Genomic DNA, 27,445 nt, shown 5'->3' with positions numbered 1-27,445 from the left:
TATTGTTGAGACATTTTCTGACAGCATTCCTAGCTTTTACTGAACAAGTTATAATCCCCAGCATCACCTTATTCCAATCTTGTAAAACTCTTGCTCTCACAAAGTAGAAAGGTCAATCCATTCAAGTGGTATTAAACAAAATTATTAGAGGTATTTAAATTTTTAACATGCTTCTGAATTGCCATCTCACAGATCTGCAGATAGGAATATGCACTTCTTAAAGTTATCTTTGGTGAAAAGTTGCAAAGTAGAGCCATCAAACAAAAGAAAGATTCCTTTTCTCCTGTAGACGAAGTTGTTTCGTTAATATTTCCAAAATTTACAGGGAATAACTACAAAATATCACGAGATGGATTACCAAAATTTAAAATCGTAGTTTTCATTTCTAGAATAATTTCATCTACCACCTTTGCCTCCTTATTAGAAGCTATAAGGGAGTTCCTTCTCTTCAAATGCATGATCCCTACAGATAATGGTAAATAATGGTTTAAATATTGCAATTTAATTGCATTCATCCAACACAAAATTTAAATTTAAGATCCATAATTAAAAGTCACCGACCAATTTTAAAGCAATTTTTTGTACCCCTGATTACGAAGAAACCAGCCACAGATTTTTCTGTTTCTCGTAAAACAATTTTCATGGAAAGTAAGTCTACAAAATTAACCATACTTTAATTTTTAAGCATGAACAAAATATTTAGCGGACTGATCGGATTAAAATTGATTAATAATAATAATAATAATTAAGCACATCATCATCAGGAAAAAAAAATCGATAATATTTATCGTAAAGGCAGATCCAAAGGAGGATAAGTTTTTAAGTATAAAGATATATAAAGGAAAATTTAATGTTTGTAAACTGATGATCTAATTGTGAGGTAAAATTAAAAAAATGAAATAAATAAAAGTAAGTGACCAAACACTTGAAGGAAAAATTTATCAAAAGAGATAAATTTTATGACCTAGATAATATTGCGTTGCACTTTAAATACCACAACACTGGATTTGATAAGATAACTAACTCGAACTGATAAATAATGTAGAAAATAAGAAATATTATGAATATTTACTTATTCAGAATAAGAATACACTAGCATATTTCGTTTAATTTTATACCTAAGTACACAACTTAACATTCACATATTTACCTCTAATTTCTTTGTTTCTTTACAATTATTAATGCCTGAAACCTCCTTTGTATATATATTTGTACAACTGTTTTTTAAATTGTAAATAAACTTTTTTCAATTTTCAATTATATAATTAATGAATTAAATGAGTCTCTTACTATATCTCTTTGGACCATCTTCTAAACAAAATGCTAATGTAAGCGTTGCATCGTCTTCGAAAAATTCCGTTGCAAACGCATCCCACCACAGGTTATCACTTTCCTGTAAACAGAAAATATGCAGCATTAATAAAAATTCTTATAATTAGCATTTAACTGAAAAAAAATGCATCGCAATTCAGATTGTTTTTTTAATAGGAAAATGGTTTAATCTCTTAAACTATCAACTGCTAGTTATGGAATTAATTCTTGAATAGTTATCACTAATTACAAGTATAACTAATATTATTGATTTTATACGTTGTGGCACGCATATTTTATTGTATCTACTGGTTTTTAACCAATTAAGCGCGTTTGACGTGTATACACGTCAAACTAAATCTCTGTTACGGTGCGTTCGACGTGGTATACTCGTTGGGAAAAATATAAAATTGCCATTAACTATAAAAACTCGAAATTTTCATAAGATACAATAAGAATATTATTTGGTGGTATGTTTCCTTTATCTTACCAATAGAACTGCCAAGTATTTTATATGGAGAGGGTTGGTGGGAGTCACACACAAATAGAAGCTTTCAACCCTTGTGCAATGCCGTTTTTACCTTTTAGATAGAGGATCAGACCTCAGTACGAGCATGATTTTCATTTTGCATAGAATTCAAAGCTCTTTTCTTCCTTGTAAAAAGCTGTTGCGTCTCTAGTTAACTAGGAGCAATGCATACGTGAAGCGGTGCAAGATTTTGAATGAGCACAGAATGCTCTGGTAATCTCAAGGCCCCCAGAGATTGCAGAAAAAGTCGCTTGCAGTGACTATATTATGACGTTGTAAACTTTTGGTTGTTTTGCCCTGCGTTCGACGTGTATACACACGTCATTGTCTGATTTTAATTCAGCACACTGTGGGTTTTTTTTGAAACTAAATTCCACCTTAACTGGTTGAACTTTCATCCATTATCAGAAATAATGGATAGATCTTAATCTACCTTCCGATACTGATACAATAACATGTGGAGGAGTTACTACCCATTCGTGGTTTTTCAATGAATCAACAATTGACCTTCAACGCCAAGTAAATCACGAGGCCAGCGCCGTCTCAGTCGACGGTTGGGTTTGTCTGGAAGAGTCAAAGATGAAAGCTGACCAATGAGAGGATTGGGATGTGCGGAAAGGCGAGGGTAAAACTTCTTGCATCGGGTGGAGACCTTGAATGAAAGCTATTTTTAGATCGGAGTGAATGGTTCTGATAGAGACATAGTGTAGAGCTTTCGCAATGCGGCGTGACTAGTGTTTGGAGTCGATAGATGTTCGGAATACTTAGGCTGAACCCCACAATTTAAGTCTGTAAGTCCAAATAGATTTCAGTGCCGTCTTGTTATGAAAAAATAACCTACAAAATTTGTTACTTTAGGGAGCGTTCTTCTATATCTATAGCCAGGTGCTCAAGACGTGATTTTTCTCTGCAAAAGCCATTGTTACTCAGGCTATTACGCATGATGACAAATTTCTTCGTGGTAATGCGATGACCAACATACTCTGCGTGCAGGCCCGTTATGTGCGTGTATCGGAGGAAGAATATGAAGATCACAGACATAATCTTGAGCAATGTAGCTGTGCCCAAATAGTTGGGTTTAAAAATTGGGGAACATAGATGATAAAAGAACATGAAACTTATATGTTTTACTCTGGAATGCTTAGTGGAACCAATATGGTCCAAGATATTTAAACGGTTCACCCATAATCCACATAATTGGAAACTATCCACATCTTAGTCAATGAAGACAGTTGGCCCGGAATGGAGCTAGTACTCCTTTCATTGGCCCTGGAAATCACTAGGGGTGCAGTTCGTGAGGCTCTCAGTGGTAGGATCTGGAGAGAACATTAAAAGTACTGGGTGATCCTACCTGGGGTCAAACGCAGCAAGAGGGTTATGCCCGTGTTGGGCGAACGAAGAACCAAAGTGACTCTAGGTTTGGGCAGAAATGAGATTACAGGCCTATTCACACTGCCCAAGATAGGGCTTATCAACTCGGTACCGTTGTGCAGACTGTGTCAGGAAGAGGAGGAAACGGCCTCTCTCCTGTTATTCGATTGCGTTGCAATCGAGAGACTGCGCTACGATATCTTTGGTACCTTGAGACCAAAGGAGATTGTAGCGCAGAAGGAACTGGTAGGGAAAGCCCTCAACCTTCTTAGAAGGGGAGGTTTCATCTACTAGACTTAAGGGAAGGCACAATAAGCTTCTTGGTGGCTGCGGTGCCGTGGGGCATGGGTCCTGTCACGCCTTTCAAAATCTAATCTAGTCAATGAACAACTTAAATCCTGTCCCAACTTCAAAATTACACAGAAATCTGTACAGTAGCTGTAATGAGCTCAGAACTATGTAAAAAAAAAAAAATTCATTTTACTGAGAAGTTCATTGAACTCTTTTCTTTTTAAAGGTCTGGTTAAGGCTAGAGTTAACCACAATCTACGTTCGCTAATACCATAAGTGTCACTGTCAGACCCCGCAGTCCAATTAAATGGCAATAGATTATTGTAATAGTTATCCAATAAGAACCAAGAACGGCTAATCGCAAAACCGTCCATTTTCCTTATGGGTTAGGGGACACTGAACTTGAGAACTGTACAGTCAATTAATGGCGAATAGACTTGTTTTAGAGAGCAACCTGAGAGTATTGTATTCGTAATTTTAATGTTCGTAACTATGTTTATTAATATTTTTTATTGTATTAATAAACCAAATCTCTCACATAAATGATTATTTTTTTTAAATAATTCATTTAGTTTAGATTGGAACCTTTCTTACGGAACATAACCTTTAAAACTAAAACCTTTTGATTGTAATAATGATGGTATAAAAGAAACAGAAATTGAAATGTGAACACAAACAAGAATTATAATGACAAGATCATTAGCGCTAACTGAAGAATAGCGTTCAACATCCCAAATTGTTTCTAAAACCTAACAAAACTCTATTTTTGTTTTTTTTAAGAATCATTAAGGGCCGATTAAACTATTAAAGAAGATCTACAAGAATTGTTTTCAAGCAAGATACACGCAAGCTTTAAATCTAGTTTCTAAGAATGTATGTAGTCATTAATGGTAGTTTCTAGGTCCATTGAACCTGACCTTTCGGCTGCGGGGATAAACTTCCGAATGGAAAGAATACAGAAATACGACTTCTTATAAATGTAAACATTGTTAATATTGTTTAGAAAAAAAACATTCTATTGATTTGATGTTACTACGTTTTAATCATAATATTTTATAATAAACTTTCAGTTAAATAAATTTTTTTTTCATTTGAAAGAGAAAGGAGAAATCGACAAAAAGTCATCAAAAATTTAAAGTTCTCTTATTCTTTTGATTTGATTATTTTTATATCAATTTTCTCTTGTCTAATATTTGGATTTCCAAAATGACATTCACTTAGCATCCTAAAGAAAATCAGGAAGTTGTAAAGAACTGTCAGAAGTTAACGAAAGTCTGCGATGAACAGCGAAGAAAATAGAATAGTGTAGACTATTTACCGTTCCAGTAAAGTCGAAGTAAATCATAGAAATTGGCTATTCATTTACAGCAATTATTTTGATCGATCATTAATATTTGGATTTTAGACAACATAGTAAATCTTTTCACTCGAACTGGAGTCATAAAAATGGCCAATATTTCCCAAAATATTGTTTAATAAAACCGAAAATACTCACACGAGATATGTCTGTGTTTAATCAAAGGTTTAAATATAAGGTCGAATATGGGTCTATTTATAAAACTCTTATTCGCCATGTCCTGGTATATGCCTCCGAAACCTGGACAATCACGAAAGCCAGATGAACAACGCCTTTTAATATTTGAAAGGTAAAAGTACTGCGTAAGATCTTCGGCCCAATACGTGAGGAGAACACGACTTGGTGTCACAGAACAAACGGGGGAGAGCTGTACGCCCTGATGAAATAGCCGCAAATAAGGCTGGACATGTTGCAACAATGGCCCACGAAGAGATCCCGCACAGGCTTCTGCAGAGAAAGTCCCTGACCGCAAAAGGAGAGTTGGGAGACCAAGGCTGAGATGGTTTGACAGTGTGAAGCAGGATGCCAGGCAGCTATTGCGAACTGGATGGCGGCTGCAAGAGAGAGGAACGACTGGCGGAGTAAGATCGAGGAGGCCATGACCCAACTAACTGGGTTCTGGTGCCATTAAGAAGGAGAGATGGGTCTAAAAATCAAACAATAGTAATTTCAATTCTTTGATTAAAATACAAAGAATACTTTGATATTAGAGGTTTGCTTGAAAAAATAAATATTCTAATTATGGTAGCACAGTTGAGGAGGCATAAATGATAAATAGTTTCATATTTATTATTACGCAAATGTCCCAGCAACTTAGCATCCTGTTTCACTCGTAATTGGTACAAGCAGATGTTAGCCAATTGAAAAACTGAGTGGACGTTGTTTTTTTTTGAATAATCACGATTTTAGTCAATTGCAATCGCCGCTTCAATATGTATTTGAAGTCAAGTTGAAGTTATAACATTCTTTTTCGTAATAGATTTTAATCAATCTGTAGATTTATGCGATGCGAAGTTATACGAGGTGTGGCTATTAAATAACAAGAATGATGCTGCTACAGAAGAACTATGCATGCGCCAAATCTTAACGACGACAGCCGTACAGCATAAAGCCTTCTCTTTCGATTGTGCAGCGTCTCAAGTGTTTGTAGAGAAATCTGTCTGACCGGGGATCCGTCGTTTGTGTAAGAGGTGTTAGTTTCGTTTTGCCGAAAACATGATACTACACATGTAGTAGAGCAATGAATTGCCGTGAAATTTCACATGAAACTTGGTAAAACCGCTACTGAAACTTATCTGTTATTAAAAGAAGTTAATGGCGATGAATGTTAATCACGTGCGGGAGTTCAAGCGTTTCCAAGATGGCCGAGAAGACATCGGAGATGGTGACCGCCCGGGTCGCCCTTCCTCGTCCAAAACGGATGAAAGTATCGATTATAATTAATCAACATTACTACCGTGAGGTGCCTGCTCAACTCCGTGAAAGATTAAGGCAAAAAACGACCCGATTTGTGGAAGAACAAGTCACGGGGTTCTCCTTCAAGGAAGATCGCCGAACACACTGTTATGTCTGTCCAAGACGTTTCTAGCCCATGTACAACATCCCAGTTTTAGGCCATCCGCCTTATTCGCCTGACCTGGCCCACATGTGACTTTTATCTGTTCCCTAAAGTCAAATCTGCATTAAAAGGAACACGATTTCAGTCCGTTGAAGCTGTGAAAGAAAAAGCGGCACGCGTTATGCAGGAGCTCACAGAAAAAGACTTCCAGCACTGTTTGGAACAATGGTAAATTCGCATGGAGCGTTGTAGGGATAGGGGAGGGGTGTATATTGAAGGTGATAATAACTAAATATGTATAAATTTAAAATAAAATGTTTTGTAGCAATAGTCTCGTTATTTAATAGCCACACCTCGTAGTTGTACTATGCGATAACAGTTACGACAGTTCTTCATGAATCGAATCAACGATAAAAGCGAACACGCATTTATTTGATTAAATATCATTTTCATTTTCCGAGCGATTAAATAAATTAATTGCTTTAATTTAATAAACAGGATTATTTACTTATTTTTAGAATTTATACGAGGCCATTTTCCCGGTACTTATTTCAGCGTGGGTATAAAAAGAAATTGGAAGTAGATTCACAATTTCTTTTTCTTTTATAGCAAGGAAGGTTAGAGAAGATGGAGGTAGGAAAAATGAAGACGATTTCTGAGAGAAGTTGCGAGAGTAGGTCAGAAGAGGTGGTACTGTAAACTCATTTAGCAAGTTTATATAGACGAGGAGGCTGTGGAAAACTGCGCGATGGTTTGGTACCAGGAGAGAATAAAGGAGATCTGCGACAGAGAAGGAAGAAATAAAGTTGGACGAGGCAGGAGTCGTTCTGGGCCCAGCCCAGTGAGGGTGTCTACTGGCCCTGTATGGTGCCAGCAAGGAAGAAGACATTCCTGCAGTATTCCTACCAGTCTCATTTCTTCCACTACCAGGATCCATATTAGAGAGTAGTGCTCCCTCACTTCAGCTTTCCAGGGTTCAACACACCTCACCCTTAGAAGGCACCAAGGCAAAATAACATACCCTTTTCCAATTACTTCTTCTGCGCAATTTTTTGTTTTTCCATAAATTACGCATTTTTGTTTTTTTAATTTACCTCACATGCTTACAGAGGACTGGGTAACAGTACTCTTTTCGGCAGCTTAGTTATTCACAGAAAACAACATTGCAATTCCATCAACAAAAATTAAGTGACGAAGTTTAAAATAGGAAATATCATTGCCTGCATTTTGCTCCAACTAAAAGTGGCATTTTGAAAACGGTCTTTAAGTAAACAAAATATCTCTCCTATTGTTTTGGACTTTGGATAATTCTTTAAAACTGTTTCAAGACCACTAGAGCAGTCTGACGGATGTTTTTCTAAATTTTTTCTGTAGCTAAGGTCTTGATAAAAACGCGCATAGTATTCTATATTCTGTAATAATATTCAAATTTTGGTATAAAGTACTCCAGATAGGTTTTTAGTTCTTAATGGAAAGAAAACAGAATACATGGTTTCCAATGCTCCTGTCGTACAGCTGTTGATAACCCAACTGAACGCTGAATCAGCGAGGAGTTTAAATACCTCAGATATTGGTTATCTACTAGCGGAGAATGTAAGGCAGACCTTTTGCATTAAATTAATAATGGAAAAAAAGATAATTAGTACCTTGAATTCTACCATCTAGAGTATAGAAATAAGGATGTCAACTAAGAAGAAGATCTACTACCACGCTTTTGTAGCAAATGTAGTGTCACATGCGTCACGAACCTGGACAAGGAACAAAAGTTTGAAAGATAAGATTGCTAGCTCTAGAGATGGACTTCTGGAGGAGAAGTTATGATTTATCTAGAAGAGAGAGTATCCCTAACTCTGTGATTAGAGATAAAAGAAGGCATCAGGAGAATTAAAATGTACAACAAAGAATTTAAGACGCCACGGTAGCCGAGCGGTTAGAGGCGAGACCTTGTAAAGTTAATATGTTTTGTGGTACTGGGTTCGATTCCCGGTCTTAGGCCTTGGATTTTATTTAATGGTTAATAAAAGAAATTCACAGTTAAGTATGTTTGATAATCGCATCCGTCCACGACACCTAATTGGTAGTTGGACGTAAAGCCAGCCTGAAAAAAATAGGCAATTACTTTACATAGAATCTAAACGCTTAAAATGGTACGGCCATCTACTGAGGAAGTTCCGGAGATTACTGGCCGAAATGGGTTGACGACTACCTCTCCCCCCAAAAAAGACGCAAACGAGGCTGCTAGAAGTCTAAGAGAAGGAGATTGGCTGCACAGGAAATTATTGCTTTTGGGTATCGGGGGCCTAATTTTGGTTTAAAATGTGAAAAAAAAAATTTGAATATTACTTATAAATTGAAAATAAATTTTCAAGTATAGTCTATGAATTTAGGGGTTTCGCTCCCCACACTCATAACTTCTCTCCGTTCCCCTCAGTGGGTTTTGCTCTCAACCAGTTAAGCGTAGAATTTAGTTTTTTTAAAAAAAACCCACAGTGTGCGGAATTAAAATCAGACAATGACGTGGTATACAACGTCGAACGCAGGGCAAAACAACCAAAAGTTTACAACGTCGTAATATAGTCACTGCAAGCGACTTTTTCTGCAATTTCTCTAAGGCTTGAGATTACCAGAGCATTTTGTGCTCATTCAAAATCTTGCACCGCTTCACGTATGCATTGCCTAGTTAATAGAATATATACGCAAGAGCTTTTACAAGGAAGAAAAGAGCTTTGAATTCTGTGCAAAATGAAATCATACTCGTACTGAGGGTTTGAACCCTCTACCTAAGGTAAAAACGTGGCATTGCACAAGGGTTGAGAGCTTCTATTTGTGTGCGTAATTCCCAATCTCTATTGCGGAGACCAAACATGGACCAGCCACTTATCATTTGACTGACTCCCACCACCTCCCTCCGTATAAAATACTTGGCAGTTCTATTGGTAAGATAAAGGAAACATCACACCAAATTATATTTTTCACAACGAGTATACACGTCGAACGCCCCGTAATAGTGATTTGATTTGACGTGTATACACGTCAAACACGCTTAACAGGTTAACATCTCCTACCAAAACATAATGTGTCCCATGTATTACTCATATCTCCTTCTTCTTTCCTGGCTGTTTAGTCTAGTATTGTGGGTCTTGATGTCCACCATATGTTTTTGCCAGTCGTCCCTATTTTTTATCCAGTTACGCAGACAAGAGGATATTCCTCGCGTCCGATCAACTCAAATCTCTCAATCCTTCCGTTTTCAATCCGGAGTTTCACGCAGCGGTTTAGAGGGGAGCACTCCAACTTTGCCAAATTGTTTGCGTCATCCAAGTCGGTTTACTTAATCCAAGCTACCGCTACTGGGAGTTGCTTGGTTAGAGCAGTCAGCTCTTTATTCTTTCTACATCGCCAGATCGTGCCTTCACGTACTGGGCCATAGATTTTGCGTAGCATCTCCCTCTAAAACACTTGCAAATGGTGTTCTCTGTCTTTAAGACTAGCCTAAGTTTGGCTAAGTTTGATTTTTTAAGGGCTTACTTAGTACACATATTAGCCGTCATTAACATTTTTTCCCCTAATCATATCTTAATAAAATTAACTTTTACACGAAACGCACTTATCGCACTATTTACAGCCATCGGGTTCACTTTAAACTCCTCATTTTCACATTCTTGTTTACATTAAACTTTCAGTTTTTCCGACGGTACATTATCATTATCTATTTTTGATTACGGTGAGTCTTAGCCATTTCCATCCATCAGTAACTCTCCACCCGCTCATGAAGGAACTATTCCAGTCGGCCACGATAATAGACTGGGCTCCATTCGCTCATTGTGATGAGCAGTTCCGTTAGAATATTTTGGATACTTTTTGCCACATCATTGTAGTAATTTTTTGTTTTCAAACCGGTCCTCTTTGCCGCCTTCCTAATCGTCGTTCTTACTTCATCGAACCGGTTATTTTACCGGTTGTGATTCTTTTTTATTTATTTTTTTCACCGATGGTAGTTCTTCTTCTTTAATCACTTTCTCTTGACAGTTACTGAAGTTAAATATACGTTCAGCGAAATTTTTTTTAGCCAATTTTCTTAAAATTGAATTTATCTTTGCCGTGGTAAATGTGATTTATTTTTACAATGTAAGGGACCTCCGTCATGTTAAACTTGGATAACTAGAAGGACGCCAAATCCTTGAATAAGTGGCTAGCCCATTCCTCTCTTAATGGGGGAGAAAAATGAAAAAATATAATAAAAACATAACGAGTACAAAATCCAGATTATTAAAAAATTTCTAACTTCCGTTAAGAAAATGTTTTGAGGAACACCAAAAAAAAAAAGATGAAATTTGGCAATCTTAGCAAATTTCCAAATTTGAATTTTTACAGAAATACTATTTTTAGAGTTCCTTGTTTCGGAAGAATGGATTTTTCTTTAAGAAAAATGTTCTCTCAAGCGAACAACTACCTCTTTTTTAAAGTATAAAAACAGGAATCTGCAACTATCTTATCAATTCTTGTAGCATCCATTACTACTGTTGTAGATTCGCAAGGTGATTTCATTCAAATATCATTTATAAATATTTGAAACAATTACGCCAGGAGAGAAAAACAAAAAATTTGTTGAAGAGAAAGTTTTGCCTCTAACGGGTCTCTTTTAGAGCGATTTACAACTCTACCACCCATATAATGTCTTAGAACATTGTTGGAATTCCAAGCTGGAGAACAGATAGTTGGTATGAATTGACTTTCAAAGTACTCTGTCCGAATAGATTCTAATATAAAGAATACACCGGATCTTCTGAAGTTGCAAACCACTTTGTACTTTTAGGGCGGAATAAACATTTTTATCTTTTTTAGGAAGCCAACTTTGAGAGGCTAGCCACTTTTAGGAGGGATAGCTCCTAACTTCTAATTAAATTATGCTTGGGAATTGACATAATCCTTTTAATTTGGAATTAAATGTGCACTTACATATATTTTAGGGTAATTAGACCTTTTCCCTTTAATTTCAAAATGATTGGCTTAAATGGTCTTCACCAACAGCAAATTTAGTTTTACGGATTCCAATTTGTAAAATGCTTAGGAGGAGAAGGTGGTAATATGGGACGGGGTTGGAATTTGGGACACCCCTGTTTTTGTAAAACCAGTAGTGAGTGCTATCTGTTAGTTTTTGGTGCCTTACAACTCTTTTGGGATAGGCTTTGTCTGCTGCAGAAGGCAGCGCGTCAATCGAGCGGCAGCTTTGTCCAAGAGAGGACCGTGTTGATTTTGTCAATGCTAAAAAAGTTTTCTTAAGGTTGATTTTCCTCTGCTTTTGGTTAATACTGAGGACAGTTAGAATAATTTTTCTTAGACATTAAAAATGTAGAAAGTAGAGAGTTTTAATTGCCAGTATTATGGATTTCAAATATGAATGTATGTTGGGGAAAAAAATGAGGTTATATTGTACGCGGTGTATGGTGGTATAATGGGACAGCGTTGTCCCCATATAACAACCTCGTTAATCGTCTGCTGAACAAGTGTGAAAAGTGGCACTGAGGACGAAACTAGTGTCTTATAAATATTTCTTTTTTCTTCAGGATACTATAAAGGGCCTAAAAAGATCATTTCAAAGATTTCTTGACATTTCCCTGAAGAAAACTGATTACATCCTAATTTTTATACTTAATGTACGATAATTGTGTAAAAAATATTTAAGGCTTATTTTTTACAATTCATGGAGAAACGGAGAACATTAACTATAATTATAATGTGTGTCCCCATATTAAGACCACACTTTCTGAAAACCCAATATGGCACCACTACAGATTTTTTCAGTGTAACTCCACCAGACTCCTTGCTGTGATCCATTCAGGACTCCAAATTTACAAAGAATGTTATGTCTCTGATTTTACTTCAGAGTAGATTTTTTAAATTCAGTAGTGTTCAAAATATGCAAGGTAAAAAAAGACTGTCCCATATTACCACCTCATCTATAATAAAATCTGAAAATAAAGAAGTAAAAAAGAGAAACACTTACGTCAGTCCTTTGCTGCAACCTCTTGTTGAGCTCGTAGACCCTGTAGTCGGGCTGGCCGAAGTATGGGGTATGCCGCCTGGGAACAGGAACACATCTGCTTATAATAAGTCTGTCTGTTCAATTTATTGACAGAATTTACTGCCAATTTTGTAATTAACATATTTAAATAAATGTATAATATTAAATTTCTAAATAGAAAAGCATTATTTGTAAAAATACTGGCCAGTTTTTTAAGTTAACAGAATGCTCTGGTCCTAGCTCATTTCGATGGCTTTTTCTAATTTAAACAATAAAAATGTTAATCGAACTTGTGGCGCTCTTTTTATTGGTGGACAAAATTTAAACTAAAATTTATTATATAGAGTGAAAAAATCTAGTCGTTTTCCGCGTAGACAACAGCTGCTGTTAGTGTTTAATTAACAATTTCAGTTAACTTAGTAATAGAATGTAAACAAATAAAAAATAAAATAAATTCACCAACTGGCCATTAAAAATAAAGATAAATGATCTTAAGTAATATAGATCTTTATGCTTCACCAGTATGCAGGAAGGAACAAGTCTAACTGACACGAAAGGATTATATGAAAAAAGGATGTTGGAAAAAGAACTCGGACAAGTGGATTTATGTAAGTCGACAGGGATTTGGGTAATATTTTATTAGGAGGTTTCCAGATTACAAGGGTTAAGTTGTAAAAAAGAAAAATGTAATTTTTATAAGGTTATAACAATGATGGATTTCCTGTATTATTTATTTATATTTTTCCCCCTTGAGATATTTATTTAATTTTTATTATTAAATGAAATTTTAAACAATTCCTAATTTGTTAATTTATTATTTTTACTTAAGACGAAGTTGCTTTTATCTATTGCCACTGCCACTAGAATTACATAGATCTGACATTAGAAAAATACAGTCTACGAAATAAATATTTGCTGTATATTTTGATCCTAGAGTTTGATATACAAGGCAATGTCGAGGCTATGATATGATGCGATGGTAAGGGACTGACAAACAATTCTAGCACAGGAATGGATGCCAAGCTCTGATATGCCTATTTAAGCCTAATTCTTTTCGCCCTCTTCTCAAGCCTGATGTGATCGGCCTATTAATAGGCAACCAGAAAAAATGATTATTTTTATTACAAGACATAGTCTTTAGCTGGCTGATAAGCCGCTAGTCTTAAAACTACTTTTACTCCAAACAAACTATGTAATCCCTAAGATTGTTTTATTACAAGACATAGTCTTTAGCTGGCTGATAAGCCGCTAGTCTTAAAACTACTTTTACTCCAAACAAACTATGTAGTCCCTAAAATCTGTATTCTGTGTTCGTTTGGTGTTGTTCTTAGAACGGTCTTGCTGCACATGTTCCTTCGAACACGTCGTTTAACTGAAAGAACCTTACGACATATTTGGAAGCAGGAACACTAATTAAACTTTTGTCTTAATCAGTATTATTATATATTATATTTGTATTTATATAATACATTTACTTATATGTGTGTACAGTATAATGATACACAATTATTATTTAAAATACAATTTGCGATTTACGTCCAATTAGAATAGAATAAATACTAGAATCGTAGTTAAAATGGTTATTACTGTTTTGATTACGGTATAGAAACTGTTTCAAGTCATTTCATTTCTCATTGGATGTTGTTTTTAGCACACAGTTAACAATTTGAAATTGTATTTAAACATGTGGGTGGCCTGTTTAGCTTAAATTTATTTATAGTTCATAAATAAAAAGACTATTAGTATTTAGGGAATTGCGCAAGCGAAAATTGTTATTTTCTATTTTTTAGTCACACCCCTTTATAATTCCATGATTGTCCACAACTATGTTCATGTAATTTGCATACACAAATAAACTGTCATACTTTTGCCAGATCAATTTTTAGTAAGCGAGAATTCATTTATTTATTTTACCAAAAAACCTAAATTTACTCTGTTAAAAACTTAGGATGGAAGATTTGCGAGGAATCGGTCAAATAAAACAACTCGTCTCTTTGCCAACGTTTCGACAAATATATTGTCCTCTTCAGGGACTGGATATTACAAATACAGAACCATTTACAGAGTCAGTAACATAGAAAAAACAGTAATATAAACATAAACTGTAAAATACAATAAATTTTTTTATAATTATTAAAATTTACGTGGCTATGCGGGTTGGTTGAGTTACAGAAACTAAGAGCCAGAAATGGAGAAGCAGAAGTAAATTTAAAATCCCAGCAATAATTATGTACAAAATTTTGGATATCTATTTATTTTTTAATGATAAAATTGTAGCAGTTGGCCAAATTAGACGTGTCTGTCCTAAAGTTCACTGTGTTGTTCTGTTTTACTATGTGGCACATTTCTTGAAAGTTACGCTTGTATTGGTTCTTTTCCCTATCAAGTACTGTCACATACTGGATGTCAAAGTTATGTTTATTTTCAATGTGGTGTCTAAGTAGCAGGTTGTACCAGCATCAGTATGATTGTAAGACAAAAAAAGACGACAATTCCACCGCGCTACTTAGACTATAGAAACAACACATGAATGAACTGGCGTTTTGTTGAAGAATTTCAAAATAAAAAGAATATGTGACATGCCCTAAACAACATCAATATTTTAACGAACCTTTAAAAGACTGGAATACGTTTTAAAACACTACTACGAGGGTCGTTTGAAAAGTCCGTGCAAAAATAAAAACTACTTAATTTTTTGGGGTAAACCTTTTTTAATTTTCAACATAGTCTCCTTTTAGGCTTATAAACTTCGTCCAACGCTGCTCTAGTTTGTTGATCCCTTCCGAATAATAGGATTTGTCCAAGTCTGAAAAATTGCAATCACCTCCTCGTTTGAATAAAATCTTTTTCCCGCCAGCAATTTCTTCATATTGGGGAACAAATAGTAGTCCGAGGGAGCCAAGTCTGGAGAATAGGGGGGATGTGAAACGAGTTGGAACCCTATTTCCAATAATTTTGCGACCACAACTGCTGAGGTGTGAGCTGGTGCGTTGTCGTGATGGAAAAGGACTTTTTTGTGGGCCAAACGTGGGCGTTTTTCTTGCAGCTCGGTTTTCAAACGGTCCAATAACGATGAATAATATGCACCTGTAATAGTTTTACCCTTTTCCAGATAGTCGATGAGGATTATTCCTTGCGAATCCCAAAAGACAGTCGCCATAATCTTTCCGGCCGAAGGAACGGTCTTCGCCTTTTTTTGGCGCAGATTCCCCCTTGGAACCCATTGTTTAGATTGTTCTTTGGTCTCAGGAGTGTAGTGATGTATCCATGTTTCATCCACAGTGACGAAACGACGCTTAAAGTCCTGCGGATTCTTCTGGAACAGCTGCAAACCGTCCTTGCAACACTTCACACAATTTCGTTTTTGGTCAAGCGTGAGCAATCGCGGCACCCATCTTGCGGATAGCTTTGTCATGTCCAAATGTTGATGCAAAATATTATGTACCCGTTCATTCGAGATGCCCACAGCACTAGCAATCTCACGCACCTTCACTCTTCTGTCATCCATCACCATATCATGGATTTTATCAATGATTTCTGGAGTAGTAACCTCAACAGGGCGTCCAGAACGTTCAGCGTCACTTGTGCCCATATGGCCACTCCGAAAATTTTGAAACCACTTATAAACTGTTCTAATCGAAGATGCAGAGTCACCATAATGTTTATCAAGCTTCTCTTTAGTCTCCTCAGGCGTTTTGCCTTTCATAAAGTAGTGTTTAATCAACACACGAAATTCTTTTTTCGTCCATTTTTTGAAAATCACTCGACTTCCTCGATTCAAACGAATGCCAAACACAAAGAAATAGACCGATCTGGCTGAAACTTGGTGTGTGTTCTTCCAAGAGATGCTACTAACTAAACATAACCTCGATACGCGCCAGTAGTGCTATCTCTCTGACTTTGCACGGACTTTTCAAACGACCCTCGTATAACAACTTATTATGACTAAAAATATAACACTTCAAAACTCGGTTGGACATGAACCGTACCCCGAGTTGACGTTTCCAAACGATTACTGCTGCCTCAATGTAGCTTTCTTAAAATTGCCATATTTGGCGATTGCTTTAAATAGTGGGACGAAATTAGGCGCAGGGACGAAATTTGGACACTTTACCCTAACAATAATATTATCATCTGTTTTATTTTTCACAGCTACCGGTTAGGAGAGCCTAAACATCTTCAGTAGATCTCTACAACTTTTCCGTCCCACTTTCCTACTTGGTAATTTTTGTACCAAATAAATTGAAACCCAGTTTCAATGATGAATAACAATTAATTACTATTGACACATGATTGACAAATGTAATCAACAAAATATTGATTGTTGACAGCTGTTAACAATTAATGTACAATTAATTTCAGACAAATGTGACACACTTCCCACGCGTTCAAAATATTTATCAAAACTAACAATTAAAAAAAAAAAAAAAAAATATTAACTCATTGATGGATTCAATTTAATGACAATATAATCAGCAATCATTATCATCAAGGTTAAACTGGAAAACATGCGTCCAACATTTGGGTATAATATAAATGCCCAAGAATTGCTTTAAGAAGCACTTTTTGGGGATAATGTTACTTTTATGATGTAACTAACATTTCCAAATTTGAAGAAATCAAGAAAATAAGTCAACTAACTTCAGGAAACATCAACTGCCGAATGAGGGTTTAGGCAAGGCTTCTTTTTATCAGAAGATTACAGAAGGTGACATCATAGCCGCAATTTTGGGCTTGTTTCAGATCCATTGTTTTAGAAATTATTCGCTTAAGATAGATTAAGTTGAAGCTAAACCGAAATATAGCTTTTCGGTTAGCCTAAAACAGGAGTCGGCAACCCGCGGCTCGCGAGCCGCATGCGGCTCTTTTATCCAAACTTTGTGGCTCTTCAGCCTGTCCAAAATAAATTGTATATTTCAATTTTATTGAAACAAATGAAAATTTCATTTATTAAAGTAAAGATATTTTTTCAAAAAGAATTTTAAATGTGATTGGTTTGAAATTGAATAGAATTATATTAAAATACAGTACGTAATACACAGGACTGCCGCCATTTTCATTCTAACACAGGTTTAGTTATTATTTATTCATTTACTTTGTAATATGTGAAAATAAATATATAAAACATTTAAATGTTATTGAATATCATAAAATAATTATTTATGAATACAAATGATCTTCAGAGTTTGTTTACACTATCATCCTTGCGGCTCTTGGTAAGATTTATTAAAATTATTTAAGGAGAAATGGCTCTCTACTTGAAATAGGTTGCCGACCCCTGGCCTAGGCAAACTAGCTACATTATTTCAGGCGGAGATAGCTGCAATTTCTGCTAAGTTCTGTGCTGCCGAGAATATTAGACGAGGAATAATTAAGGTCTAGGATCGTGATTTTCTTAAAAGGAAGTAGCAGATTCGGCTGGTCCGTGCAGGAGACTTAGTTGACCCAGAGCCCTATTTTGGGGTTTCCAAGTGCCCTAAGAGTGTGGCCATTAAATTATGGGTGTAGAGGAGGTCTTAGGAGTGGTGGTTGGCCACCCACTGGGCAGAGACAGGCAAAGGAGTTCATTAGGGGCTACTCGCCAAAGCTGATTGCAGAATTAATCAAGGCCTTGTGGGGTTATAAGGATAATTGTAGCCCTATCAACTGGCTACTGCAGGCTTAGGAAGCAAATGCAATTGCATGGGCCTGTCAGATGATAGCCTTTATAGGTTCTGTGAGGAGGAGAAGGAGGGAATAGCACTGCACGTGTTGGGTCAGTGTGAGGAGCTTGTCTGGCTAAGGAGGAAAACCAAGGCCTGAGAGCTTTACCCAGGAGCCGCTCTCTAGAATTAAGAGTCTGATTAAACGGACGGGTCTGGAGAGTGAGCTCTAGAGTAGTGGGAGCCACAATAGATCCATGGGGCCGCGTGGCGTAGCCCTTCAAGGCCGCCCTGCTAAAATCTAATCTAAATCTATGTTGCAGCTAGTTTGTAGCAGATTAGCCCTGATGTCTCTAAAAGTAGCAAGAAATCTTTGAAATTCGCATTAAACCCATCTTGCGTTTAAGCTCATTGTACGTAACAATAAGTAAAATGAGTTTTTTAAGAGAGAGTGGGTGGATATAAATAGAGAAAAAAATAGCATTTTGGAAGGAGGGGAATCAAGAGAAGGATGAAGTCGCGGCTGGAGTATTTATTAGGAAAACAATAGCAATAGAGCGCAAGATATATGTGCAAGTTGGGTGGTGAATATGTGCTACCATCATTCATCAGTTTGAATGATGACCCTAGCTGGGGGACTCATCAATCAGTCTAGGGGGCGCACATCATCCGGGTGACCCAACTCTCCTTCTTCTCCCTGTATTTGTCCACAACAATTCTATTCACTGGGAGCTCCTTTGAAAGAAATCCTCGCTGGGAAGGGGTCCACTGTTTTTTATACTCATTTTAGTGTTTATATTCCTTTGATGAGGTTATTTGACTATATAAAAGCTAAAGAAGTCATCTTACTATTTGATTATGTGATGTTATACTTTCTGATAGCTTGTCAATAGCTCTTTTAAGGTATTTACATCGTTACAGGAGGGAGACCTTCTATTGATATGTGACGATTCTTTGTAAAAATAAATTAACGTGATTATAAGCTCAAGAAACTGACGGTACTTCTTTCCACTAATCAATCACTAGAATTCCTCTTTAAGAGTCTCTGAAGAATCGCAAGTATACGGAGAGAAGGTTTATCGGTAGAGCAGGAATATCAGTACCTAGTACGGAATCAATTTCGAGCCCGTAAAAGATTTACTAGAACTAACCGGGCCCAATTCATCCTTGTTGCGCCTCTGACTGCATATCCCGTCATGTAGAATAGAATTCTACCTGCTCAACTCACTGAGAAAGAGAATCAGACCTACACCAGCCAAGAAGTGGAGAAGATAAGCAAGTTCTACAAGTGTTATACGAGGTTTGTAAATTAAGTAATGAGACTGATTTTTTTAAATTTTTTTTACTCAAAAAGAATTACAATTCTATATTGTCACCTTCAAAATAACTTCCTTCTGAAGCCACACAGCGCTGGAGACGTTTCTTCCACTCCTCATAGCAGTGCTCGAACTCCGATACTAGAATAGCCTTCAGCTGGTCGGTTACAGCCGTTTGAATGTTTTCGACTGTCCCAAAATGAGTTCCCTTGAGGTGATTTTTCAACTTCGGGAAGAGAAAAAAGTCACAAGGACTCAAGTCAGGCGAATAAGGAGGCTGAGGAGCCACAGGAATGTTTTTACTGGCCAAAAACTCTGGTTTATTGAAATTGCTGTGTGATAAGGAGCATTATCGTGATGAAACACCCACTTGTTCTTGATGTTTGGTCTCACAAGAATGACCCTTTTTCGAAGTTTTTCAAGAACCTCTCGGTATAAGTGTTGATTGACCGTTTGACCTTGAGATAGAAACTCTTTGTGGACGATTCCGTGGATATCGAAAAAACAAATCAGCATGCATTTGATCTTCGACTTCGCCAATCCTTGCTTTTTTGGGCTTTGGAGAGATTGAAGTGTGCCACTCCATGCTCTGGTGCTTGGTTTCTGGGTCGTACTCAAATATCCAAGACTTGAGTCCTTGTGGAGGTATGTTGTATTATCCAAATTGTTAATGAATTGTAAAAATTTTTTGTAAAAATAATGAAATAAAAGTTGATGAAACCTTAGGATGGAAGATTTGCGAGGAATCGGTCAAATAAAACAACTCGTCTTTTTGCCAAAGTTTCGACAAATTTATTGTCCTCTTCAGGGCCTGGATATTACAAATACAAAACAATTTACAGAGTCAGTAACATAGAAAAAACAGTAAAAATCAGTAATACAAAAATAAACAGTAAAGTACACTAAATTCTTTATAAGTATTGAAACTTACGTGGCTAGGCGGGTTGGTTGTGTTACAGTAAACTAAGAGCCAGAACTGGAGAAGCAGGCCCTGAAGAGGACAATATATTTGTCGAAAGGTTAGCAAAGAGACGAGTTGTTTTATTTGACCGATTCCTCGCAAATCTTCCATCCTAATTTTAACAATTTGCGATCACGAAAACTATACGAGTATATTCGTTGATGAAACCTACTAATTTTTTTTTTAAAGGTTTTTCTGTAAGTTCAGTGTATGTACAATGTTTTTTAGCATTGTAAAGCTAGAATTGTTTTTTATACAGGGGGCTCCGCCATTTCAAAGCAGAAAACAAGTATTATATTCTATTTAATGTATAATTAAATATTATTACCATTATGGTCCCTTGTTTTAAACAAAAGCATAACCAAATTTTCAACTAGTTATTACTAATTATTAGGTAAAAAATAAATAATATAATATTAACAATATGAATTGTTGTATGGCTAAGAATGGGTCCCCATCATTAAGGTATGAACTTAAACTACAATTACACGTAATAGACGACAAAATAATAGAATTATCAGTCCATATCCGCGAACATAATGTTTATAGTGTCGTAGAGCGACATATGGTCGGCTCGTTGTAGCAAACAATTTTGGACACCATCTAGTGTACGTTATCAGTAAAGTTATTACGATCATTATTATTATTATTGCTATAATAACTAGGTAGGTTAGAGTTGTGAGGCTGATATGTATACACATCTCGCACTACATGTGTGTGTCTAAAGGCGACGGAACGTTGCTTACTAAGTAACAGAGCGGCAGGGGATGCAGCGTGTCATCAATCAACACAAATCATGTATATAATCCACGGCTATATTATAGAACTGTTATTAATGATTCTCGACCCAAACCTCTCCTCATCTTCTTCTAAATTACTAGGGTGTTATACAAATTTATTACTATCTCTATTTAGTCAGTTCACTGAATTAATTTACTTTATTTTATTTTAATTTCTCTCACAAAGTAAAGAAGTAATTTGGAGATATACCAAACTTTAAATGTTATGAGGTTTCCTGAAAAAGTAACTTTTTAGAAAATATCAAGTGAAAAACAAAATTTCTCAAAAACATAAAATGTAAGGATGCCTGTAACTTTCGATTTCGCTCTGGTCGCAACAATGGAATCGATAATAACTTAACGATTAAAAACCTCGCGTTTATTGGTCGTATTTTGAGAATTTTTCGACGACTACCACGATTTTTTTTTTAAATTTCACATATACAGGGTGAACCAGTAAGTATTGTCCTATAAATAAATAGAAGTATTCGAAAGTCCGGTGATGGACAGTGTTGTCTGTAACGAGAGAAAACTGTCCGGAAGCCGGCAGTGCACTGAAAAAAGCTTCGGGCGCCAATAACCGTAGATGTTTTAAATTATAAAAAAAAATAAAAAATTGACTAAAAGAGTCCATCTAAAAGAGTTTTCAATGAATTAAACAACTTGATAAACTAACACTGTTGGTGTGCTCGTGAACACGTTTTCTTGCAAAACAAACGTAATTTCTCATACGAAGATAAAAGGAATCCTGGAAAATGATATACCGTTTGAAAGCCCATTAAACAAGGAAACTTTTACAAAAAAAGTGCCAGCACCTAGGTCTGATAATGATCACATAAGAGCCTAATGAGTTTTCTTAAAAATTTCGATTACTTTTATTTTCCCAGTTTCCGGAGGAAGATTGAGGCTGTTTGGAGAATAACTTATGCTTCAAAATGGTATCAATTTTTAGAAAATTTATCTGTCTTTCTAACCGTATCATCAGAATCGAATTCGGACTAAAACGTTTTGAATAATAACATATTTATTGGAAAAAAAAGTAATGGTTTTAGAAAAAAAATTTAAAGTGACGTCACTCAAGAACAGTGAAAAATATGAAGTTGGCCAATACGTCATTGAATTCCACTTTAGATGTACTACACACAGTAGGCCTATGGACATACTTACTGGTTCACCCTGTATATTGTACTAGAATGTACACATAGATTCCAAATCGTGAATACCAATTTTTTTTGGACTCAGAGGACCAAAACTAATATTTAAATAACTAGAAATCTAACATAGATTAGATTCTTACCTAGTAAAAGTAAAAAACTAATAAAGAATAAGGAAGGGACTAGCTGCTGACCCTTACGATTTTTCTCTTCCTAGGGGCTTTTTGCAGCTCACCATCCGGTAATGGACAGTGTTGTCTGTAACAAGAGAACACTGTCCAGAGGCCGGCAGTGCACTGAAAAATGTTACGGGCTATTGCCATTGTTATGACCTCAGAAGTTAACCTTAAGTTAAGAAAATAATAATAATAATCACACAGGAATTACACTGAGGGTTTTATGAATAGCAATACTGAAGTGCCACCAGAGATATAAGGGATACAGTACTTTGAGATAAGTATAATAACAGTAATAACAATAATTGTAAGTATAAAAATATGTTTAAAAAAATAAAAAATTGGTAGCGTGCAATGGAAACGTTAAATATCCTGTATTTGGGGCTTTAATTGACTGTTTACCATAAACGAGAAGAGAGCAAAGCGGATTGGTCACAACAAAACTAGTGGTCTTTACGTGACCATTAAATGGTGCGTTTAAAATTTCATCCACGTGCTTCTAAACTCTCATAGATGTAAAAGATATCCGAGAGACAAGAAGAAAGAATAATTTAATTAGTTGTATAAAAATGTAAAACACCTATAATGATTCTATTCTTAATTTTAAACATTGATTATGTAGATCAGTTCAAGAAATGGACTCAATGTTGTCGGCTATCTTGGGGATGTTCACTGATAAAAGACTACATTGGATATATGTATATATATGTATGTACACATATACAGGGTGTCCCAAGCTATATGGATAACGACTTTTTCTCGGAAACTAAGATAGCTAGAAAAAAACTAAAAAATACGTGTTCCCTTAGTTTTTTGATAGAAATCCAAATATACTTTGTAAATTTTTTTTGGTGCTTCCAGAAGCGAGATACAGGCACCAACTTCATTTTTTCAAATGGGAAGGTGTGGTTTTTATTTCAGAAATAGATTCCTCTATTTTTTTAAAGAAAAATTTACTTGAACGGTTTTTTCCTGTGAGCGATATTTTAGAAGTTATGAATGAAAACATGATTCTTATAAGAATTGTGAAAATGATAACATTATAACGGTTTTTTGATTGAATAAGAAGAAAAGTACTATTTTATTATAAATTTTACTCCTCATTAATATTACAGATCATGCTCGAAATGGCCTCCACCATTAGAGATGCATAGACATGCTCTTTCCTGCCAATAGTCCCTTACTGCCAAAGAAATAGATTCGGCTTTAACCGAGTTACAGGCATCTATTATTCTCTGCTTTAGTTCATCTACAGATGCAATCCCGGGCTTGATTCTGATACATCTAGATTTAGAAATGCTTTTAGATAAGCAGAAGTAAGAAAAGAAAGAAAAAAGTTATGACTATTCACCTTGTTTTTCAGGTATCCCCAAAGGAAATAGTCCATAGGTGTCAAATCCGGTGAGAGAGGTGGTCACTGAATAGCCCCCGGTGTCGATATAACACCATCAGGCATGTAAAGAGATATCTCGGTAGGCAATTTGATGGGCATGTTATACCGACACGGGGGGCGACTCAGAAAAAAACCATTCAAGTAAATTTTTCTTTAAAAAAATAGAGGAATCTATTTCTGACATAAAAACCGCACCTTCCCATTTGAAAAAATGAAGTTGGTGCCTATATCTCGCTTCTGGAAGCACCGAAAAAATTTACAAATTAAATTTGGATTACTAACAAAAAACTAAGGGAACACGTATTTTTTAGTTTTTTCCTAGCTATCTTAGTTTCCGAGAAAAAGTCGTTATCCATATAGCTTGGGACACCCTGTATATATGTATCCATATATATGGATATATGTACACTGTATATGAAGACTACTATTGTCTATAATTGTTTAAAATTTAGTAAAAATCTATCGAGTAGGAAACGTGATATTTTGAGTTAAACTTTGTTTCCGTTTGAAACAGTGAAAACTTCAACATCAAATATCTCGTAAACTACTCCATAGATTTTGATTATATTTCACCTGTATATGGAGACTACTATTGTCTATAATTGTTTAAATGTTAGTAAAAATCAATCAAGCAGAAAACGAGATATTTAGGGTTACAGTTTGTTTCTGTTATATAAAGTGAAAACTTCAACATCAAATATCTCGTAAACTAGTCGATAGATTTTGTTTATATTTTACCTGTATATGGAGACTACTATTGTCTATAATTGTTTAAATGTTAGTAAAAATCAATCAAGCAGAAAACGAGATATTTAGGGTTACAGTTTGTTTCTGTTATATAAAGTGAAAACTTCAACATCAATTATCTCGTAAACTAGTCGATAGATTTTGTTTATATTTTACCTGTATATGAAGACTACTATTGTCTATAATTGTGTAAAATTTAGTAAAAATCTATCGAGGAGGAAACGTGATATTTTGAGTTAAAGTTTGTTTCCGTTTGAAACAGTGTTCCAATATATATTTTTGAACTCAACAGGCGTTACCGGACTGTAGAAAAGACTACTTTTTAGATCCAGTCTCTCAACGAATAACACCACTTTAAAACCAACCTGGACGTACCGAATTCAACTTTGTGGTTCAACGAAACGTTCTAACCTTCATAGAATACAATTCCTTTTAATCCAAAATCCTATGTAAGATAGTTAGTAAGTTCCGATCTCATTATAAAAAAAAATTCTACCGATCCCTGGAATTGGATTCTAATTCCTTTGATCTGCTACCTCTCATTTCGTACCCTCTCCAGATAACCTTCCCAGGGGGTTATCGCCAGTGGCTTCGCGATTTCCTCATCGAGTGTCGAGAGTAATTGGCTCAGTTTTAGGGAAGTTTTACCGCTGGATAGCTTCTCCTCTGTAGTGAGGAGCATATCCAAGTTGCATTCAGTGCTATGAATGTTACTTATTGCATTAAAAATTACAATTAAAACAAATTGTTTTTAACGTAGAGCTGGTGCACTTTAGGAGCTTTATAGCCTTTCTAAAAATTGTATATTGTAGAGTAATGCCTATTTCTTTTAGGCAGGCTTTATGTCCAACTATCAAATTAGATGTCGCGGACGGAGGCGACTAGCAAAACATAATTCTTTATAGATTCCTCATAAAGGTCACTAAATAAAATGCAACGCTTAGATTGGGAGTTGAACCCACCAACCAACAATACACCTTGGCTTTGTGGGCCTCGCCTCTATCTGCTACTTTCGACGCCTACAAATTGTACATTGTGAGCAGCAATTAGTTTACAAGAAAATTGTAGAAGCCGTTTTATCACTAACAGTTTTAAAAGTTAAGTATAATGGTTGATTGAACGCCAAAAAGTACAGAAATCAGCTAGTACCCCACATTTCATGCATACTACTAGTATCATATTGTTTAGAATGTGTTAGATGTCACAGACCCTTGGGCTGGCCTTTTATCACCCATAAATATTTTTCTGTTAGAATAATAAAAGATGTATCTCATCATCATAATTAGTATTACAAAGAGGCACTTCATTTTAACTCTATTCAAAATTATTCTTGTGATTTATCTTTATTCTGAATAATCATCACATTCACTCGCACATTAAAAAGAAAAAGGGAAAGTTGGAGTTGGTCTCTTACTGTTGTAATTTGAATTACGGAGTTAAAACGAAATTTCAGTCTTGAATTCGGTTTATGTGAGCACAAATTACATATTTAACAACAAATAAATAGTAATTGTAATTATAATACTTTCATTTTAAAACTTTAATTTAATATAGCCTTTTGATTGATTACTTGTAAAAGAAGTTTTATAACCAACTAAAAATATGCATACCTATTTTGTATTACACGTATATCACATTGAGGGGAGAACACCTAGATTAATTATTAATTACATATTATTATTAACGCTTAACTACTGTATAAAGTAAAGATTTTTACTTCCTTCTGCTGCGCTTAACTTCCACTTAAATCAGATGTTAAAAACAAAATAAAATCAGTATGTACATTGGTATATGCATTTTAAATTTTTAATGTCAACTATTCCAAACCAGTCAGAACATTCAAATTCACTTAAATCTTCTCGAAACCTGGTTCCGAAAATAGAAAATAAAAATTAATGCGACTGAACGGTGTAAGATTCCTTCAGCTGACGTAGTACAATACTTAGGACTGTACATTGACAAGAGACTCACGTGGAACCCACATACTCGGCTGAAACGACAAGACGTGAACAGACGCTACAAGCTACTTAGTACACTACTTGACCGCAGATCCAAACTCGACGTGAATCACAAACTGACTATTTACAATACCCTGTTAAGACCGATATGGACATACGGAGCAGAAGTGTGGGGCTCAACCAAACCCTCTAACTCCAAACGCCTACTGACATTACAATCTAAAATCCTAAGGCAAATCCTGAATGCTCCTTACTACATTTCTAACCTTACCATACACACTGACCTTCACATCCCTTTTGTCACCGATCTAATAAAGTCTCGCTACCGCAACTTTCACAGCCTCTTAGCTCTCCATCCTAATCCTCTTGTACCACAACTCTCCTCTCCTCACCTTCCCGACAACCCTCCTCGTCGCTTGAAGCGGAAGTGGCCTAGAGATCTGTTGTTATTAAATCATTGTGAAAGAGTTTCACCAGTGGGTGATTGCTCTAACCATGACATTACAAGTGAACTTGAACCAGTAAGATCAAATTTACTGGATGCAATAATTGTTGCAGTTGTAAATATACAAATAAAGTAAAAAAAAATAATGTCAACTAAATGAAAACCAAGAAAAATATGACTTCATTTTTTGTAATTACATTATTTTTAAATGAGAAATATTGGCCCGATATCTTTTTTGAGTTAATTGAAAAAAAAAAGATGAAAGAAAAAGATCAACAAAGTTAGTCCAAAATAAATAAAAACAAAACGACCAATTAATGGGCCGAGGTAAGAAATACTCCGTTTGACTAAGTGGAGTCTTTAAAATGTAAAAAGAATATTTAGTAAACATAATTAATAAATGTAGATTACTTACACTAGCAGATGTACAGA

General features: G+C 35.6%; 1 protein-coding gene across 8 annotated transcripts in view; it reads right to left on the bottom strand.

The window, feature by feature from the left end:
* Chi (LIM domain-binding protein 2 Chi) overlaps positions 1-27,445 on the bottom strand; it is a 323,078-nt gene that overhangs the window by 18,283 nt on the left and 277,350 nt on the right. For 5 of the 8 annotated variants that reach the window (XM_074139795.1, XM_074139800.1, XM_074139798.1 and 2 more), the window contains 2 exons: positions 12,425-12,518; positions 1,291-1,393 (listed from right to left, as the gene is read on the bottom strand). In XM_074139795.1, coding sequence (XP_073995896.1) covers positions 1,291-1,393; positions 12,425-12,518 — 197 coding nt within the window. The remainder of the gene's footprint in view (positions 1-1,290; positions 1,394-12,424; positions 12,519-27,445) is intronic. The other 3 variants (XM_074139797.1, XM_074139801.1, XM_074139802.1) reach the window with 1 other exon arrangement.

Source organism: Rhodnius prolixus, unplaced genomic scaffold, assembly GCF_049639745.1.
Source record: "Rhodnius prolixus isolate KJV_2025 unplaced genomic scaffold, Rpr scaffold_6, whole genome shotgun sequence".
NCBI lineage: Eukaryota > Metazoa > Arthropoda > Insecta > Hemiptera > Reduviidae > Rhodnius > Rhodnius prolixus.
The sequence above is the reverse complement of the archived record's forward strand: the minus strand, read 5'-3'. Positions and strand labels throughout refer to the sequence as shown.